Source organism: Mirounga leonina, unplaced genomic scaffold, assembly GCF_011800145.1.
Source record: "Mirounga leonina isolate KUSES-001 unplaced genomic scaffold, KU_Mleo_1.0 Mir_447, whole genome shotgun sequence".
Lineage (NCBI taxonomy): Eukaryota > Metazoa > Chordata > Mammalia > Carnivora > Phocidae > Mirounga > Mirounga leonina.
In genome coordinates this window covers 12,176,705-12,197,983 of record NW_023270757.1, presented here as the reverse complement: position 1 = coordinate 12,197,983, position 21,279 = coordinate 12,176,705, and the positions used below count along the sequence as shown (strand labels likewise).

General features: G+C 36.8%; 1 protein-coding gene across 1 annotated transcript in view; it reads right to left on the bottom strand.

Annotated features, from left to right (window-relative positions):
* Positions 1–21,279, bottom strand: part of PTPRD (protein tyrosine phosphatase receptor type D) — a 1,111,022-nt gene that overhangs the window by 178,577 nt on the left and 911,166 nt on the right. Inside the window, exons 12-15 of the mRNA XM_034987987.1 lie at positions 14,899–15,032; positions 5,521–5,665; positions 1,746–2,051; positions 671–864 (exon numbers count right to left, since the gene is read on the bottom strand). Coding sequence (XP_034843878.1) covers positions 671–864; positions 1,746–2,051; positions 5,521–5,665; positions 14,899–15,032 — 779 coding nt within the window. The remainder of the gene's footprint in view (positions 1–670; positions 865–1,745; positions 2,052–5,520; positions 5,666–14,898; positions 15,033–21,279) is intronic.

Below are 21,279 nucleotides of genomic sequence, written 5' to 3'. Positions count from 1 at the left end.
AAAATCAAGTGACTGCATAGTTGAAAACTACCACCCGAGGATCAATAGAATTTCTCACACACTCAACTGTTCTTCATACTTTTCTAAATGTGCCTTAACATAGGGGATCCCATTTATTTCCTGGAAAACTCTAACTTTTCATTGTCATTACCTTCATTTTTCTGGGAAATGAAATAATTACTTCTGAATACATGGTTTGATAAATAAGTACTAAATAAAATACTATCTGGGTAACTCTCCCCACGTGAGAATGTCTATTCTTCAACAGAATAAGTCATATATTTAGAAGTTAGATCAATTTAATTTCAAATAGTTCTAGCACAGCTGCTTAGAATTCTTCTTATAACTTTGATTAAAATCAATTCAACTTTTTTGAAGTCAGAAAGGCAAACTCAGATATAAATGTAGAGAGTTGAGTACCTGTATTTTAAGGAAACAATTACATGTTTTTAATTAGGCTTGAGTGTCATTTCATTACAACTCACTTCCTCACATGCTGTCAATTCTGACTGAGAAGGTTAATACACATCATGTATTTTAAAAACTAGAATTTTGTACAGGATTTTTTAAATGTCAAAAAAATAAAAAAATGGGGGTCCATTTCAAGGTATAGACTAAGATAAATATAATAAATAAATAAAAACATAGGTATGTAATTTCAGAGGCTTACCTGTGCATCAGCCAGCATGACATCCTTCAGCATGGGCTGGCCTTTGGGCTCACCATTTTCCATCCTCACATAATGCACCTGGTATCCTCTTATCTGGCCATGCTGCTTATTGGGCACAGGTGAGCGCCATGAGACTTTAACAGATGTTGAGTTGACAGCCTCTACCTCGACTTTTCGAGGAGGACCACTAGGAACTGGAACAACATCATTGGATAAAAGAAGATTATAGGCACTTGTCCCACCCAGTCTGAGTATTTTCTTTACTTAGGTTAAAAAAAAAAAAAAAATGGGCAGACCCACTATGTTTCCTTTGTGGAATACAAACATTTTCAAGCAATGAAAATGCTCAACCAATCTGCTCTACCTTTTAAGAAAAGATCAAAAAACATGACCGATGCCAAAAAAAAAAAAAAAATGGAAGAAAAAAAGAGTATCAGAGAAATAGAAAAACATGTAAAAAATGTACAAAAGCCAAGGAAGATGCTTTGAGGCTCAAAGCATTAAAGCACAAAGAGGAGTAGCATTGAAATAATAACAAAAACTGGTTGTTGATTGTTGTGTGTTTTTTTAAAGATTTCTTTTTAGCAGAATAAAAAGATCCTTGATTATATCGGTTTTCTTCTTTTTTTCTCATATCAAAGGTTTTCCAAACAACAGATGCCAAAAATTGAATGTCGAGCATCAGTGTCTCTGAAATATGCAAGACAAAAAGGCAACAAGAAGATAAGAAGGCAGATTTGAAAAGTTAACTTCAAAATGTAAAAGAAGTGACTAAAAAAGGCCAAGAAAAACGCAGAAGACTTTAGACGGAAGTACAGAAAACGGCCTGGATTACAAGGTCATAGGAGCAAACTGTTCCTTTAAAGGGAAGCAAATTATTGTGTTGAGATTGGAAAAAAAAAAAAAATGCCCAGGCTGCAGCAAAGATAGGTCTTTGGCAAAAATTACTGAAGTTACAGCGATGCTGGGTAAAAAAAGATGAGCAGAGAAAAGCTGATTACTGTTAGCCTATCAAAAGACAGCAGACCAAGATTGTGTCAGAAGGGTGCAAGCTGACGTAGCAGAGGCAACATACCATCTTCATCAGTTCGAATCAACACGGAGAAGCTCTCAGGGCCAGGGCCGACGTCTGTGTGGGCTGTCACAGTGATGCGGTACTCAGTCCATTTTTCCAGCTGTTCCAAAAGGTATTTAGTAGTGTCCGAAGGAATGCCCAAAATTTCATGAGGTTTATCATCTTCCCCATCCACTGAGGTGTACTTGATGGAGTATTCAGTAATAATGCCATTCTGTTTTTCCACTGGCGGAGGTTGCCAACTTACCAAAATACTAGTGGAACTTGGGCTGGTGCAACTAATGTCTTGAGGAGGAGCTGACGGCTCTTATTTTGGTAGTGAGTTAAAGGAGGGTTTGAGTGAAAGGACAGGAGTGGTTGGAAAAAAAAAATGATAAAACAAAAGAAAAGGCAAAAATAAATAAACGAACAATAAGGGCAACAAAATGAAAACAAGGCTTTGAAACTTAAAATAAAAATTTAAATTTAGTTACCTTGGCTTAGTAACATGAATAAACCAAAAAATGAATAAATGACCAAAAATAATTGTTAAATAATGGGAAGGGGGAATATGTGAACATGAAACCTTGAGATAATAGAGCCTCAAATAAAATTACCTACCTGCAATTTAAATTGTTCTTCTAAACCAATCCCTCAGTATTCCCCAGCCCTACTGTACAGACTACCCAACTTTAAAAACACCTGTAAATATTGCAAGATTTATGACACGAGAGTCTGATGATGCTTCATAGATGCTGTTTTCACGGCTGCATTCTGGAATGAGGGTGGTTCATACACAGCATTCACTTGTGAAAGGGTTTTCAGGTATAAAGAGTTGCAATAACTGTTAGATGCCCTTCCACCAATTCCAGTTAAAAAAAAAAAAAAAAAAGGGAAAAGAAATAAAAGCCCCAATATAAGAGCGCTCCCTCTGACTATGCGAAAACCTGAGTCAGCCTGACCAGTTTTAAGGAAAGATGTTAATCTAGCATGGATTGTAGCCTGTATACAGTGAGCATGCAGAATCAATAAAGGATGGAAATGCAGTCCAAGATTTACCTACCCGAGGGTAATGTCAGGCTTGTTGATTCTGACTGTAACTTGTACTTACCCTACGTCAGCTTTCAGCTTTTTAAAAAAATTATTATAACTCTTCTTGAGACACCATTGCTAGTAAAGAATTAGATTCCACCAACAAATTTTGGTAAAATCAATAATAATCATCTATCCCTTACAAATTGTCAGTAACACAGCCATGAAAAAGAACTGTTTAAAAAAGAATCCTGAGAACCACCTGGAAAAGATATGACTTATGTGCAAAATTTCTTTCATTTTGTATGTAATTATTCATATAAAGTAGAATTTACATAAGAGTTAAGAGAGAAACTTTCTTATTGTCCATTCTAAAATAAAATGGTCACTTTCTGAGCAATTATTTTCCATCAAATTACCCAAACGTATCATTTGAGAAAATTAAAAAAGCAATAAGAGCAATGCAACCATTGTCATAAATTATTTTTAAAGTTAATAATTTGTAATTCCTAAAGGACAAATAAGAGGGATAAGATATACATATATATATATTTATTTATTTATTTTAAGGCAATTGATGTGGTAGATTGAGTAACTCATTTCTAATTTCGTGTTGTGAATATGTAGCTTGGGTATTTCCTTAGATCTTGTGGGTCTTAATATCATGTAGTGTCAGGTATATCCAATTGTTTACAGGATTATCAGTCTTTTTTAATTTACATGTCTTGGGTTCTTCATGACTGTCAATCAAAATGAAAGCTCCCTATACCGACGAAAAGGAAATTCTCATATGACAATCTTGAAAATTTGGAGTAAGATTTGCAAAATCACGAAAATATCTATCATCTTTATGGATTCTGATTACATGTTCTTATGTTTCAAGTTATAAAACCATTTCATATGCATTATCATTATTCATAATAAATTGAGTTGTTCATGTAACAGTAAGGACTCATTTGTAATTCTTTTTAAAAAGCTGATTTGGTTTTTACTACATTGCTACCTTCAGACCTATTCTGTGAGAATATATTCAACATCTCTTGAACCTTTTACTTTAATAAAATAAAAAGTAGATAAGCTTTTGATGTGGTTATAAAATGTCCATTCTGTCTCTATGCATGTAAATAGGTAGGTATGTATGCATGCATGCAAAAAAGTCAATTTTGTAAACCATGCAAAACAGAATATTGAAACATGTCACATTTCTTTTAATTAAATGTCTGAGTTTAAGAGTTATCTTCTACAATATTACTTACTAGTCTGCCTGGAATTCAAAGCCCAATACAAAATTGCATTAATTTACATGCTTCATTGTTTAAAAGAAAGGGAATTTTACGGAAATAGACCATAATCACTAATGGATTAAGTAATAGGATCCTAATACTTTTTGTACCAACAGGCATGTTTTGAGAAAGAGAAAGAAAATAACTTTTATTTTCAAAAAACCCTGAAAGATTTTAAATTTCTACGGAATATAGACTTGCTTATATGAAAGAAAATTCATTTTTTAGAAAATATAAATTTCATGTTTGCTGCTAGGTCTAATATTTAGGTCAGCAGAGCATCCTCTTTACAAAATTCAATGTATTGAGATTACACATATCTACTGCATATATAACTATTAAAAATCACATATAAAATATAAAGTATCAAAAAAATACTTAGGGAAATAACTCCATAAAACTGTTCAATTCAAGGTCAATGGTTGTTTAATAGACTAATTATAGAAACTTACTAGTAAAGAGGAAACCATAGTATTATTATAAGTCACCAAACTTTCCATCAAAAATAAACTTCCATATAATACTTTACACAAAGCAATCTTCCCTGGACACAATGAACCCCCATTGTGATAAACACAACTATGCTCTAGGGCAACAGTTCCAAAAAGAAATTGAACCTGAGGAAACAAAATACAATTTAGGATTGCAAATGTACTTGTGATTATTCCATTGTTCCTGAATTTGCCCAAATACAGATTTTCTACGAATGTTCCAAATTTCCACGTGTACTACTTGCGGAGTTAATAACAAAGTAGTCACAAGAGCTGAGCTTTTCTCTGAGTAGAAATAAATACATGAAATAAAAACCTGTTTGTTAGCAAAGTTAAAACCTGTGTGCTTAGGAGGCGCCTGGGTGGCTCAGTTGGCTAAGCGTCCGACTCTTGATTTTAGCTCAGGTCATGATCTCAGGTTCGTGAGATCCAGCCACACATCCAGCTCTGCGTGGCTGTACAGCTTGCTAAGACTCTTTCTCTCCATTTGTCCCTCTCCCACCCCCCGCTAAAATAAATAAATAAATAAATAAATAAATAAATAAATAAATAAATAAATAAAATGAACTTTAAAGAAAAACCACCTGTGTGCTTAAAAAGCTTACAAGTTTGGTTTTTGTTAACCTCTTTAGTTTGTTAAGCCCTCTTGTGATTATTTGGCAGTGTTCTCAACCAGAATATTGCTGTACAGCCTTATAAATCATTACACAGGGCCTGGTGGAACTTTAATTCATTTTCCAGAGGGAAGTCTTCTAACTCCTCTGACTTCTTTCAGTTTAGGAAGGGAGAGAATGGGATCTGCTATTTGGACCAAGTTGGAAACCAACATAGGTCATGGTTGTAATCCCCAAAGTTGGATGCTTACTAGCATAGAAACTACTGACTGTCTAACTTATTAATTAGCCAATTTGTTTGTTGGCCGGGGGGTGGGGAAGGCTGCAACACCCCCTAATGAAAAAGGGCAGAAAGTAAGCAAAGAGAGACACCTACTTGACTGCATGGTTCTGGCTGATATTTCAGCCGTGGAAGCACCCAGGCCTTGAGGAGAGCGTGCGGCCAGACGGAAGTAGTACAAACTGTTGGGTTTCAGCCCTTGCAGTCTATAAGATGTCCCGGGCTCAATGGTAATCCGTTGCTGTGGATAAGTATCAAAAGAACTAGGTCATTTTCATTAAGATTCATGCAAATATTTTTAGCACACTGCCTGCAACCTCAGATGTCTGTCATTGGTGTTATAAAGTCACCAAAATATCACAAACAGAATCAACAGTGAGTATCTAGGACTCTACCAGGGGAACTATACAAGGAAAATATCAGTGTTTAAAGGCAAATTTCTATAACAAAGAAGGCAACCAGAACAATGGAAGCCAGAGATCTTTCTAATGACAATGTAGTGACCAAATGCATCAAGTAAGAGGGAGGTTGAGAGGCCACCACCCATAAGCATGTTGTACGTTAAGGTGCATGTGTTGCTGAGACAAAACCCACCAACAGACACTAACACCTGCCCCTGATAGTGGAGTCTGGCCAATGTGTGCCAATTTCAAGTGAAGAGATTGTCTAGTTCATCTCCCATGACCTTCTGCAATTTAAATTGGGGCAAAGAAGATATGGCCAGAAGTAGCAACAGAAACCGGTGTACAATTTCTAAGACATTGCTACAAGAGATCTGAAATTGCAAAGTTATGATGGGATAAAAATCAGATGTTTGTTAGCTGGAAAATTTATATGAAACCCTATCATCCCTCTAGACTGATTTAAAATCATTTTAAAACTTTCTTTCTTTGTGACTACAGAACACACAGCTAGAGAAAAAAGTCACAAACTTTTCTGCAAATTTTAACATCATAAAGGGCTTTTGAAATAAGGTTTCTTTAACTGAATGTTGTAACTCTTACTTTTCATGCTTAAATTTTGACTTGCATTTTAGCAAAAATAGAGCTATGGGTAATCAATCTCAGATTGAACATTAGCCTGTAGTAAGCCTTAAAATACACACTATTATGTAATCTAGTAATGGCATAAATAATCTTAAGGCTTTTCAACGAATAGGGTTTGCTGTTCACACAAACAGAAATCATTCAAGGGGAATTCAAATATAAAACTAGAGAAAACATCCCTAGGGTATTCTGGCTCGCAAATACAAAAGCTTTTAGAAATTTTAGATTTCCCAAATGCTACGTAAAAACGGAATCCCCAAAGAAACAATTGTAAAACAGAGTAGGTGCACCAACATTCAAGCACCTACATCTACAGCATTCTCAAAGGAGTGCCACTCTCCTGCACTGTTTTAATTTTATCTGTTTTTCAGTTGGGTAGTGGCAAAGATTTAAAATAAATTAATGTTGAATTATGTCTTAATAAAAACATCAATAGTGGTAACATGAGTACTTTAAGTTATAGCAGCATTTCAATTATATACTTTTTGAGTGCTTAATTCATATTGGCTTTGTTAGCTAACTCTAAAAGCATTGCATTTAAAACCTGGGCTTTGGAGATTCTGCTCAATTCAAACAGCTGTAATAAGACAGAAGTTTATAGGAACATATTAATTTATTACAGTATTCAGAATGATATAACGTAAGTTAACTGATATTTCATTTAGTATGTGAGTGTATTAAAAAAAAAAAGGTATTTCTGTAAGAAGTTAGGGGCTACCTAGCTTTGTAAAGATCTTTTTAAGATAAAGAATACTACGAGGTACGATAGAATGACTTGTGTGGAATGAGTTTTCACTTGTAGCTTCAACAACATTTTGTCCTAACGTTCTAGCCTGGATGTCACAGTAACAAAAGAAATATATTCATTACTATCATATATTCCCATCCTGAAATTGTTAGATGTATCTTAATACCGATTTCTATAGTTTATACAAAGTACACCACCCAAGAGGCAGTATATACCCTATTGGTTAAAAAGATAGATTCTGGAAGATGGTGGAGGAGTAGGAGACCTGGATTTCGTCTCCTCCCAGGAATTGAGCTGGATAGGGATCAAACCATTCTGAACACCTACAAACTCAATAGGAGATCGAAGAAAAGAATAGCAACAACTCTCTCATCAGAAAAGCGACCTCTGGGCACCTGGGTGGCTCAGTTGGTTAAGCGACTGCCTTCGGCTCAGGTCATGATCCTGGAGTCTCGGGATCGAGTCCCGCATGGGACTCCCTGCTCAGCAGGGAGTCTGCATCTCCCTCTGATCCTCCCCCCTCTCATGCTCTCTCTCTCTGTCTCATTCTCTCTCTCAAATAAATAAATAAAATCTTTAAAAAAAAAAAAGGAAAAAAAAAAGAAAAGCGACCACTTTCTGGAAGGTAAGACGTGAATCCAAGGTGATATTTGGGAGGATAGACAGCGGGGGAGGAGCTTCCGTCGGCCGCTTCTGGCAAGTGATAGAACCATGGAGCACAAAATCGGAACTTTTAAAAGTCTGCTCCGCTGAGGGACGTCACTCTGGTGGCTAAGCGGGGGGTGAAACCCTCCGGGACAGTGTGGTCTCAGGACCCTCGGGGTCACAGAAAGACCGGGGCTGCCTGATTGTGGCAGAGCTCCAGGTAATGGAGCAGGGAAGCTGGCTGCAGAGGTGGAGCCCAGGCGCGGGCTCTCAGATCGGGGTTGCCATAAACTGTGATCCCCGGCACAGTGGGCAACTGCTGCTCCAGCAAGGACCCAACAAGCGGCAGATCCGGGGAGACTCATCTTCCTCCCCCCGGAGGAGCCGCGCGGGAGTGCACCGCAGGGATCTGCTGGGTTGGAGACTCCACCCGGGGTCGGATGCCAGAGATAGAAACGCGCGGTCACAGGCCGGGTGAGCACGGAGTGTGGCCGGAGACCGGGGAGACGGGAGTGACTGACACTAAATTCCTAGCTTTCAATAGTTACCCCTGAATGTAAATGGGGGGCTCACTGAGGAGCGGGGCCCAGAGTTCTCGGCTCCTCCAGGGCAGAGATTGGGAGGCCACCATATTCACTCTCCGCCTCCAAAGCTGTACGGAAAGCTTGCAGGGAACAAAAGCTCTGGAGAGCAAACCCAAGCAGATTACTTAACCGGGAGGGGGCAAAGGCGGGGCAATTCCGCCTCCAGCAAAGACATATGGAAACCTCGACAACAGGCCCCTCCCCGGAAGATCAGCAAAAAGAACAAGAGGTAGTACCGACTGCCAGGGAACTACTCAATATGGACATTAGTACAATGTCAGAGCTAGGGTTCAGAATCATCACTTTAAAGATACTAGCTGGGCTTTAAAAAAGAAGGGAAGTTATTAGAGAAACCCTTTCTGGAGAAGTAAAAGAACTAAAATCTAACCAAGTAGAAATCAAAAAGGCTATTAATGAGTGCAATAAAAAATGGGGGCACTAACTGCTAGGATAAATGAGGCAGAAGAGAGAATCAGTAATATAGAAGAACAAATGATGGAAAATAAAGAAGCTGAGAAAAAGAGAGATAAACAACTAGTGGATCACGAGGGCAGAATTCGAGAGATAAGCAATACCATCAGACGAAATAACATTAGAATAATTGGGATCCCAGAAGAAGAAGAAAGAGAGAGAGGGGCAGAAGATATAATGGAGCAAATTATAGCAGAGAACTTACCTAATGTGGGGAAGGAAACAGGCATGAAAATCCAGGAAGCACAGAGAACCCCTCTCAAAATCAATAAAAATAGGTCAACACCCCGACATCTAATAGTAAAGCTTACGAGTCTCATAGGCAAAGAGAAAATCCTGAAAGAAGCTCGGGAGAAGAGATATGTAACCTACAATGGTAGAAACATTAGATTAGCAACAGACCTATCCACAGAGACCTGGCAGGCCAGAAAGGACTGGCAGGATATATTCAAAGCACTAAATGAGAAAAATATGCAGCCAAGAATACTATATCCAGCTAGGCTGTCATTGAAAATTGAAGGAGAGATAAAAAGCTTCCAGGACAAACAAAAACTAAAGGAATTTGCAAACACAAAACCAGCCCTACAGGAAATCTTGAAACGGGTTCTCTAAGCAAAGAGAGACCCTAAAAGCAACATAGACCTGAAAGGAACACAGACAATATACGGTAACAGTCACCTTACAGGCAATACAATGGCACTAAATTCCTATCTTTCAATAGTTACCCTGAATGTAAATGGGCTCAATGCCCCAACCAAAAGACACAGGCTATCGGATTGGATTAAAAAACAAGACCCATCGATATGCTGTCTGCAAGAGACTCATTTTAGAACCAAAGACACCCCCAGATTGAAAGTGAGGGGGTGGAAAACTATTTACCATGCTAATGGACACCAAAAGAAAGCTGGGGTGGCAATCCTTATATCACACAAATTAGATTTTAAACCAAAGACTGTAATAAGAGATGAGGAAGGACACTATATCCTACTTAAAGGGTCTATCCAACAAGAAGATCTAACAATTGTAAATATCTATGCCCCTAACATGGGAGCAGCCAATTATATAAGCCAATTAATAACAAAAGCAAAGAAACACATTGACAACAGTACAATAATAGTGGGGGACTTTAACACCCCCCTCACTGAAATGGACAGATTGTCTAAGCAAAAGATCAACAAGGAAATAAAGACTTTAAATGACACACTGGACCGAATGGACTTCACAGATATATTCAGAACATTCCATCCCAAAGCAATGGAATACACATTGCTCTCTAGTGCCCATGGAACATTCTCCAGAATAGATCACATCCTAGGTCATAAATCAGGTCTCAACCAGTACCAAAAGATTGGGATCATTCCCTGCCTATTTTCAGACCACAATGCTTTGAAACTAGAACTCATTCACAAGAGGAAATTCGGAAAGAACTCAAATACATGGAGGCTAAAGAGCATCCTACTGAAGAATGAATGGGTCAACCAGGAAATTAAAGAAGAATTAAAATAATACATGGAAACCAATGAAAATGAAAACACAACTATTCAAAATCTTTAGGATGCAGCAAAGGCAGTTCTCAGAGGAAAGTATATAGCAATACAAGCCTTTCTCAAGAAACAAGAAAGGTCTCAAGTACACGACCTAACCCTCCACCTAAAGGAGCTGGAGAAAGAATAGCAAATAAAGCCTAAACCCAGCAGGAGAAGAGAAATCATAAAGATCAGAGCAGAAATCAATGAAATAGAAACTAAAAGAACAGTACAACAGATCAATGAAACTAGGAGCTGGTTCTTTGAAAGAATTAACAAGATTGATAAACCCCTGGCCAGACTTATCAAAAAGAAAAGAGAAATAACCCAAATCAACAAAATCATGAATGAAAGAGGAGAGATCACAACCAACACCAAAGAAATACAAACAATTATAAGAACATATTATGAGCAACTCTATGCCAGCAAATTCGATAACCTGGAAGAAATGGATGCATTCCTAGAGATGTAACAACTACCAAAACTGAACCAGGGAGAAATAGAAAACCTGAACAGACCTATAACCACTAAGGAAATTGAAGCAGTCATCAAAAATCTCCCAAAAAACAAAAGCCCAGGGCCAGATGGCTTCCCAGGGGAATTCTACCAAACATTTCAAGAAGAATTAATACCTATTCTTCTGAAACTGTTCCAAAAAATAGAAATGGAAGGAAAACTTCCAAATCATTTCATAAGGCCAGCATTACCTTGATCCCAAAACCAGACAAAGACCCCATCAAAAAGGAGAATTACAGACCAATATCCCTGATGAACATGGATGCAAAAATTCTCACCAAAATACTAGCCAATAGGATCCAACAGTACATTAAAAGGATTATTCACCACGACCAAGTGGGATTTATCCCTGGGCTGCAAGGTTGGTTCAACATCTGCAAATCAATCAACGTGATACAATACATTAACAAAAGAAAGAACAAGAATCATATGATCCTCTCAATAGATGCAGAAAAAGCTTTTGACAAAGTACAGCATCCTTTCTTGATCAAAACTCTTCAGAGTATAGGCATAGAGGGTACATACCTCAATATCATAAAAGCCATCTATGAAAAACCTACAGCGAATATCATTCTCAATGGGGAAAACCTGAGAGCTTTCCCCCTAAGGTCAGGAACGCGGCAGGGATGTCCACTACCACCACTGCTATTCATCATAGTATTGGAAGTTCTAGCCACAGCAATCAGACAACAAAAAGAAATCAAAGGCATCCAAATTGGCAAAGAAGAAGTCAAACTCTCACTCTTTGCAGATGATATGATACTTTATGTGGAAAACCCCAAAGACTCCACCCCAAAACTGCTAGAACTCATACAGGAATTCAGTCAAGTGGCAGGATATAAAATCAATGCACAGAAGTCAGTGGCATTCCTATACACCAACAACAAGACAGAAGAAAGAGAAATTAAGCAGTCGATCCCGTTTACAATTGCACCCAAAACCATAAGATACCTAGGAATAAATCTAACCAAAGAGACAAAGGATCTGTACTCAGAAAACTATAAAATACTCATGAAAGAAATGGAGGAAAACACAAAGAAATGGGAAAACGTTCCATGCTCATGGATTGGAAGAACAAATATTGTGAAGATGTCAATGCTACCTAGAGCAATCTACATATTCAATGCAATCCCCATTAAAATACCATCCACTTTTTTCAAAGAAATGGAACAAATAATCCTAAAATTTGTATGGAACCAGAAAAGACCCCGCATAGCCAGAGGAATGTTGAAAAAGAAAAGCAAAGCCGGCGGCATCACAATTCCAGACCTCCAGCTCTATTACAAAGCTGTCATCATCAAGACAGCATGGTACTGGCACAAAAACAGACACATAGATCAATGGAACAGAATAGAGAGCCCAGAAATGGACCCTCAACTCTATGGTCAACTCATCTTTGACAAAGCAGGAAAGAATGTCCAATGGAACAAAGACAGTCTCTTCAACAAATGCTGTTGGGAAAATTGGATAGCCACATGCAGAAGAATGAAACTGGACCATTTCCTTACACCACACACAGAAATAGACTCCAAATGGTTGAAAGACCTCAATGTGAGACAGGAGTCCATCAAAATCCTAAAGGAGAACACAGGCAGCAACCTCTTTGACCTCAGCCACAGCACTTTCTTCCTAGAAACATCGCCAAAGGCAAGGGAAGCAAGGGCAAAAATGAACTATTGGGACTTCATCAAGATAAAAAGCTTTTGCAAAGCAAAGGAAACAGTCAACAAAACCAAAAGACAACCGACAGAATGGGAGAAGGTATTTGCAAATGACATATCAGATAAAGGGCTAGTATCCAAAATCTATAAAGAACTCATCAAACTCAACACCCAAAGAACAAATAAGCCAATCAAGAAATGGGCAGAAGACATGAACAGACATTTTTCCAAAGAAGACATCCAAATGGCCAACAGACACATGAAAAAGTGCTCAATATCGCTCAGCATCAGGGAAATCCAAATCAAAACCTCAATGAGATACCACCTCACACCAGTCAGAATGGCTAAAATTAACAAGTCAGGAAACGACAGATGTTGGCGGGGATGCAGAGAAAGGGGAACCCTCCTACACTGTTGGTGGGAATGCAAGCTGGTGCAGCCACTCTGGAAAACAGTATGGAGGTTCCTCAAAAAGTTGAAAATAGAGCTACCCTATGACTCAGCAATTGCACTACTGGGTATTTACCCCAAAGATACAAAAGTAGGGATCTGAAAGGGTACGTGCACCCTGATGTTTATAGCAGCAATGTCCACAATAGCCAAAAACTGTGGAAAGAGCCAAGATGTCCATCGACAGATGAATGGATAAAGAAGAGGTGTATATATATATACAATGGAATATTATGCAGCCATCAAAAGGAATGAGATCTTGCCATTTGCAACGACGTGGATGGAACTGGAAGGTATTATGTTGAGCGAAATAAGTCAAACAAAGAAAGACATGTATCATATGATCTCACTGATATGAGGAATTCTTAATCGCAGGAAACAAACTGACAGTTGCTGGAGTGGGGGGTGGGGCGGGAGGGATGGGGTGACTGGGTTATAGACACTGGGGAGGTTATGTGCTCTGGTAAGCGCTGTGAATTGTGCAAGACTGTTGAATCTCAGATCTGTACCTCTGAAACAAATAATGCAATATATGTTAAGAAAAAAAAAAAAAAGAAGAAGAAGAAGAGTAAGATAGCAGGAGGGGAAGAATGAAGCGGGGGAAATCGGAGGGTAGATGAACCATGAGAGACGATGGACTCTGAAAAACAAACTGAGGGTTCTAGAGGGGAGGGGGGGTGGGAGGATGGGTTAACCTGGTGGTGGGTATTGAGGAGGGCACATTCTGCATGGAGCACTGGGTGTTATTGCACAAACAATGAATCATGGAACACTACATCTAAAACTAATGATGTAATGTATGGGGATTAACATAAGAATAAAAAATAAATAAATAAATAAATAAATAAATAAATAAATAAATAAATAAAATAAAAAGATAGATTCTGGAACCTGAGATTTGGGGGAATCTGTTTTACCTTTTCTGTGCCTTCATTTTTTATGTCTGAAACGGATTAAAAGTAAGAACTTATTTTTCTCTTAGGACCCTATTTTTAAATATTAAAATACTAAGTAATATTAAAACTAAACTCTTTGCACAAAGATTAAAAAAAAAAAAAGGATAGATTCTGGAACCTGACTGCCTAGATTTTCAAATCCCAGTTCTGCCATTCAGTAGTGTGAGATTTGGGGGAATCTGTTTTACCTTTTCTGTGTCTTCACTTTTTATGTGTGAAATCGATTAAAAGTAAGAACTTACTCATGACACCACTGTAAGAACTGAATGACTCAATATATGTGAAATCCTTACTATACCTCTTAATATATGCATTAGTTATATTGATTTTGTTTCTCTTTTCAGTAACTATCAACAATTGCCAGACTTCTTCATTTTATAATTATTTTATTTGCATAGTATACTCAAACATTATATATACTCCCATTCATATCAAATAACTCTTGGCATACAAATAAACATTTGCTACAGGGCCTCGCTCTCTGAAACCAGTTTGGAAAAATTCATCCATCCAAAGCCTTGGAAGTCATTTAACTTAAGTACTATATGGCTTAATTACCATAGTGCAGAAGAGAAATAAAGGAAGTCCCTAAGTCTCATGGGGTATATTCTTTTAGATACTTTCAGAAGAAGCTTGGAAGCCTGGAAAGAGGGACAACAGTTGTTTTGTTGTTGGTGTTTGCTTCATTCCACCCCCAAAGGCTTGAAATCAATATTCTGTTTTTTTGGTCAAGTTCCTTTTTTGATGAATAAATCTTTTCCACCAAAGTGCTCTATAGATATTTGACCTTTTGGCAGAACCTGAGCGAATACACAAAAGTAGAGTAGTGCCCCAGGATAGTGAATGATCAGAAGGTGAGAGGCAGTCTTACCTCCTCGCCATGCTCCCCATCTTTGTAGACCAGTTCATAGTTGGCAATGGTGTCTGAACGTGGAGGTGTCCAAGACAGCAAAATACTTGTTTCAGACTCAGGTTCTGCTTTGAAGTTTAGTGGTTGCCCTGGTACTAAAAACAGGAAGGCAAAGGACTGAGTTCATCATCACCATGAGTTTTCGAAACCCTTCCACTAGTGCATCTATTTAAACCTCTCAAAATGTGTCCACATGTGCAGCTTAATGGAGAGCTAGGTCCTTAATATTGTTTATAGTCCATTTTTCCTCCTTCAAGGTACAAGAATATTTTTAACACTGCACTTGTTCTTGATCAGTTTAAAATCTATACAAGATGGAGAATTATCAAACACAGAATAGAACATAAATCTGATAATAAATCTGATCTCATGAATAATAAGCTTATTTCATAATATTGTTGTACATAATAAGTGAGATGATTTATATAATACACTTGGAATCAATATTGTCTAAATCATAACAAGTGCTATATACATAAAAACCATTGTTATTTTACAACCGAGAACTTGTTCTCTAGCACTGCATTTAACTTTCAAAATTATTTCCGGTTAGGTTTATAAAATCCCACCTTCACTTCATTAACAAAACCTACTGGTAAACCAGAATCATGTAGTATTTTTCTTACCAACCCACATTTTGAAAAAGAGGTTAAAAAAAAAAAAACTATCCCTTATAAATAATTACTTCTAATCCCTAATTGACTTTCTTTTTTAAAAGATTTTATTTATTTGTCAGAGAGCGAGAGACAAAGAGAGAGCACAAGCAGGGGGAGTGGCAGGCAGAGGGAGAAGCAGGCTCCCTGCTGAGCAAGGAGCCTGAAGCAGGACTGGGTCACAGGACCCTGGGATCACGACCTGAGCTGAAGGCAGACGCTTAACTGACTGAACCACCCAGGCATACTCCTAATTGACTTTAAGTGACTTAATATACTAGGCCTAATGTAAATTTAATATTGTCCCTAGTGAGATGGAGCTAAGTTACTACACAAATCAAAAAGTTTAGAGAATATGTTTATTATCAGACATACAGTAATTTAGCAGATGTCATGTATAATTCTCATATTAGTCATTATAACCCATGCAGTAGACAATTTGAAAGAGCTATGCATCAGATGTATTAAAAAATGGGACATATATCCAGTTTAAAACACTTTACTCAAATGCTGTATTAGAATAGGGATTACTAACCCCAACCTCCTGGTTAACATCAAATCCCATTAGGTCCTCTATCCCTTACGCACAAGGGTAATGCCGTTCAGGGCATCACTGGCCCAGCTAACCTTACTTCGTCCTTGGCCAGTGTCTGTCCTGATTGGTTGGTGCCCAGGCCATGCTGGCCATTCACTACTTGGATCATTACCCCTGATATTGTGGCACGTCTTAAAGTGCTATAACTGACCATATGTCCATATTCTCACAAGTAAATTCTGTGTGTATTTAATAAAAAACAGTAATAATAATACTTTATACTAGAGGGAAAAAGAACATGTGAAGTGTTTTTGGTGAATGGGCATAAACACTGAAAAACTTAGGAAAAATAATATACTTTGTAACTGATGTATGACTTCAATTTCTTAAATAATACTTGAAGCATCGTTTTCCTTAGTAAGATCTTTGGAAATATAAAATGTTTTATTTTCTTTTTCTTTTATAGTCATCTCTTTGTAATATGACTAAAATAGTCTTTTGTTTAAAAAGAAATCAATATCTTGGGCGCCTGGGTGGCTCAGTCGGTTAAGCGACTGCCTTCGGCTCAGGTCATGATCCTGGAGTCCCGGGATCGAGTCCCACATCGGGCTCCCTGCTCGGTGGGGAGTCTGTTTCTCCCTCTGACCCTCCTCCCTCTCCTGCTCTCTGTCTCTCATTCTCTCTCAAATAAATAAATAAAATCTTTTAAAAAAAATAAATAAATAAAAAATAAAAAGAAATCAAAGTCTAAACAGATCTACCAGAATGGTTTCCAGTATTCCTATTTTATTCCTCTGGTGCATTAACCTGTGTATGTGTGTGTGTGTGCGTGTGTGTGTATGTATGTACCTCATGTGTAAGCATACAATCTCATGTTTGGACTGATGCATAAGGCAGCCAATAGTCAATGCTTCTTATTTTTAATTGCATTCATCATCTTTTCTCCTTTTTTATCACAGGCCTTGAGATACTCATTAATTTGATGGCTCTGTGAACATACTTTCTAAACAAGGTATCTTTTTTTTTTCTTTTCTTTTTTTTCTGTAAGTACTCACCCAGTGAGAGACCTAACACAATCAGCCAGATTGAGAAATTGAGACAAAAGAAGATCAAAGATCAAGAGCAAGGGTTGCGGGGGGCGGACGAAGAGGGAAAAATAAACAGGAAAATAGCAAAGCAAATAGAGAACACATTAGTTCTAAACAGGAAATACCAAAAGCCTGGCAGGAGCAACAATGGAAGCCAAGAACAATCAGACAGATGGGGAAGTTATGATTGGATTTTAATATTCAGATGATTAAAGGGATTCTCAGCCTAAAAATACACACACATATGCATATGTGTGTGGTCACTTCTTTCTCTCTACTTTTGTTTCCTTTTTTCTTTCTCCCAACTTCCACAAATCTGAGAAAGAAGAAAGCCTTATGATAACTCCTGAATTAGACCAAACTGGAACACAGTATTGTCAAGAATTAAAAACATGGACAGAACTGAAGGGCTACTCTCAGGATTATAACTGCCTGTTATGTATTTCCTCCCTGCCTAATGCTAATAATAAATTGACATTGATTGAAAACATTTTGGGAATCTAATTAACTTTTTCTTATTTAAACTGTTTACTTTTTTTGCTTTTAATTTGTCTTGAACAAATTCCCAGTGGGTCTCAATGTTTCATCCTTATTTAGTGACACAAACTTCATCTGACCCTCCAATTCTATTAAGACACCTCTCCCTCTAAATAATGAATTAAACAGGCTCAAAGCTTCAGAGGGTGTACTGTTCATTTTATTCTTGGACAAAATAAATAGTGGTCAGATGACTTCAAATAATATATACAAGGTTCTCCTCCTCGGCTTCTATCTTGCCCTTCTTTTGAAGTGGTCTGGGGGGTAATTTAATTTACTAGATGTTAAACTTGTGATGAACTACAAATGTCCAGGGCACCTGTGTGGCTCAGTCAGTTAAGAGTCTGCCCTCGGCTCAGGTCATGATCCCAGGGTCCTGAGATCCAGTCCCACATCAGGCTCCCCGGCTCAGCGGGGAGCCTGCTTTTCCTTCTGCTCCTCCCCTCTGCTCCTGAGCTCTCTCGCTCTCTCTCTCAAATAAATAAATAAAATCTTAAAAAAAAAAAAAGAAATACAAATGTCCAGAGGTATCAGGCAGATCACTTAGAGACCGGGTGGGGTCTGGGGCCAATGGGAGATTGCCCGGCCCACCTGAAGGAGTTGGTAGTATTCAGCACCAGGAGATTGCAACTTTGTGGAACGTTGGTCCAAACTTGCCTAACTTCTGATTTTTCAACAGAAGTTGATAGTGAATCTTCTAGGTGAAATCTTTCCATTTTTAACCATTGGAAATTAATTGAATTAATTTAAATTAATTGAAAAACACGATAGGGGGCAAATTATGTCTACAGGCGAAATCCAGCAAATGGACCAGTGCTTTAAAAGACCTTTTTATTATATCAGGCTCTATGTTCATAAACACCTTAAGGTGCCACTACTTAGATCTCCCTGGGAATTGAAGATCCACTTAGAGATGCTTCCTCAGAGTCATTTAGCCATAGTTGAAACAACCACAATAAGACTGAGAGTCAAAGTAAAAGAAAAAAGCTGTGAAATTAATGGATTTATTTTTACATTCTTCAAACACAGTAGTCCTAATGGTCGTAATATATGTATATGAAGACGCACTTTAGGGGGTTCCAAATGGTCTTATTTCTCTGTACTATTTGGAAACACAGGGAGTACTTCATGTTCTGTTAGACTTGTGTGTCAATTATGGTGGCTTCGGATTCTATTAACATTTATGTTTGTGTTATCTACCCCCTCCTTCCCTTCTCTCTCTCTCTTCAAATGTTCTCAGTCTTTACACCTCAACCTTACTGGCAATCTTTTATCTTCACTTCTTGTTTGTCTGTGTCTATTTATTCTTTTATTTAAGAGCTTTTCTGTGTTACAGTATTTCCCTCATCAATTAACTGAACATAAATTTTATAGGAAACTCTGAGATTCTGGAAACTCATGGGAAAAATTTAAAAAGCCCATCCAGAAACTTCAGTACAATCATTCTTCATTAGCAAGAGAGATGTGATATTATTGACCATAAACCAAATTTAGAATTTAGATGTGGGCAGAGGAAATGGAGGTAGAACTTATAATTTTTCCTTAAAACTATATTTAAGAAATGTTTGTATTCTGTAAAGTGGTGTCAGCATTATACTTTTCTTCTTGATTATTTAATGTCCACAAGGAAATACAAATATTAGCTATCAATTCTCTAAAATAAGATTATAAACCCATTGATGGATGTAAAGTATTTGAGTAGTACTACTATTATACTCCATATAAATACCTGAAGGCAACTCAAAGATAAGGAATGGAGAATGAATGAGAGATGAAGGGAATATCTGTATGTCATCTGAAATGCTGATAATATTAGAAGATATCAATACTTAAGTAAAATTAAGCAAATATCTCTAAAGAGATAGGGGTTAACATGTAGTAAATGGCTAGCCAACAATTTCGCTTAGCCATATTATAAATACGAAATATATTCAGAGAAAATAGGAAACCTATTATTGAGAAAATACTTAGTTCTTTAATAAGGTACACTTTTGAAAATATATCTAGCATTTTAATAAATGATAACAATAATAAAAGCAACACCAGAATTATAGAGGAAGTAAAACAAAACAAAATTCAAAACAAGGAGTCTGATTTGTAAGTATCATTGATATAGTATAAAATATATCATTGATAAAATAAGTATTTAATACACAAGCACCTGCACACATCTTACTCTCGATTGTCATTAAACATCAGTGTGAAAAGTTAAATTTTATTACAGTTGTATTTACATCCAGAGCTTCTTTACTCAAATTCCTTTTAGCTCCTTTGCTAAAACTATTTTAAGAATGCATTTAAATTGTACTCATAACTTGGGAAATGGGAAATCAGTCTTTTTCTAGTTTGCTTATTTAGGCCTGTTGACATATACTAATGAAATGCTTTAGCAAGTTCTGGAAACCTAAACTGTCATGTCTCTAAATGTCATAGTTTTTTGTTGGTTGTTGTTTTTACTTTTTATTTTTTTTAAATAACAATTCTGCAACGCCCAGAATTTGGAGTAGAATTAGCTTCTTCAAAAAGTTTAAAGTTGGCACTCAGTATTTATTTAGTAGATAGACATAATTCTTTTCCTTCCAAAGACCTATACTACTAATGTATACACATAGAAATCAAGAATCTTTTCCCAAGAATCTGTTAAATGCACAGAAAAATTAGAAGTCAGATATGTTTTCTAAAGAAAGAAAAAAAAAACAGACATTAGGATTTAACAGATTTAGAATGGCTCCAATTAGCATGAACATCAGGCAACATTTTAGGGCATTAGGTTTTAGATGTAATTCACTACATTCTTTATCACAGTTTTATTGGTACTTCTTTTATACAATATAGTTACCGTATATTCTTATTATCATTATCTATACAAGAAAACTATATAAAAAGACATCCTTTTAAAATGTGTATTCTAATAGTAGAGATCTTTTTCTAGCACAATATAAATTCTTCCCTTGACAATGGCATATATACTGCATTCTCCACATTTTTAAGGTAAACTAGTGGCAACTGACTGTAATGCCAAGATTTAAAGTTATGGAAAAATTGGAAGATTAACCTGTGTTTCTAGAACATAATTATTTTAACCAAAATATTTTCATATCGAAGACCATTTAAAATCACTTAATATTATCAACTGTATGAACAGTCATGATTAAGGGGAAATATTATTGACTATAAATAGATCATATATCGATTTTCTGTATTATTCAGAAACACATAAATTGCTATCAATCCTCCATTTACATCTATATGTTAACAATAATCTTAGATGAGATCAAAAGTTACAACTTCCCTTTTAAAGTCAATTTTTTACTACATACTGTTTCTTCAGAGTCCAGTTTTAAACAAAAACAGGACTATTAGTGCCAGCAAATTAAAGATAAAAAATGAAATGAACAGCTTTCAGATATAGAGGACATAGAAATTTATATCTTTGTATATATGAAATTAAATTATACTTGAGAAATATATACATCTTAGTAAATTTTCATAGGTTTGGGAAAGATAAAATTGCAGTGAAAATAATTAT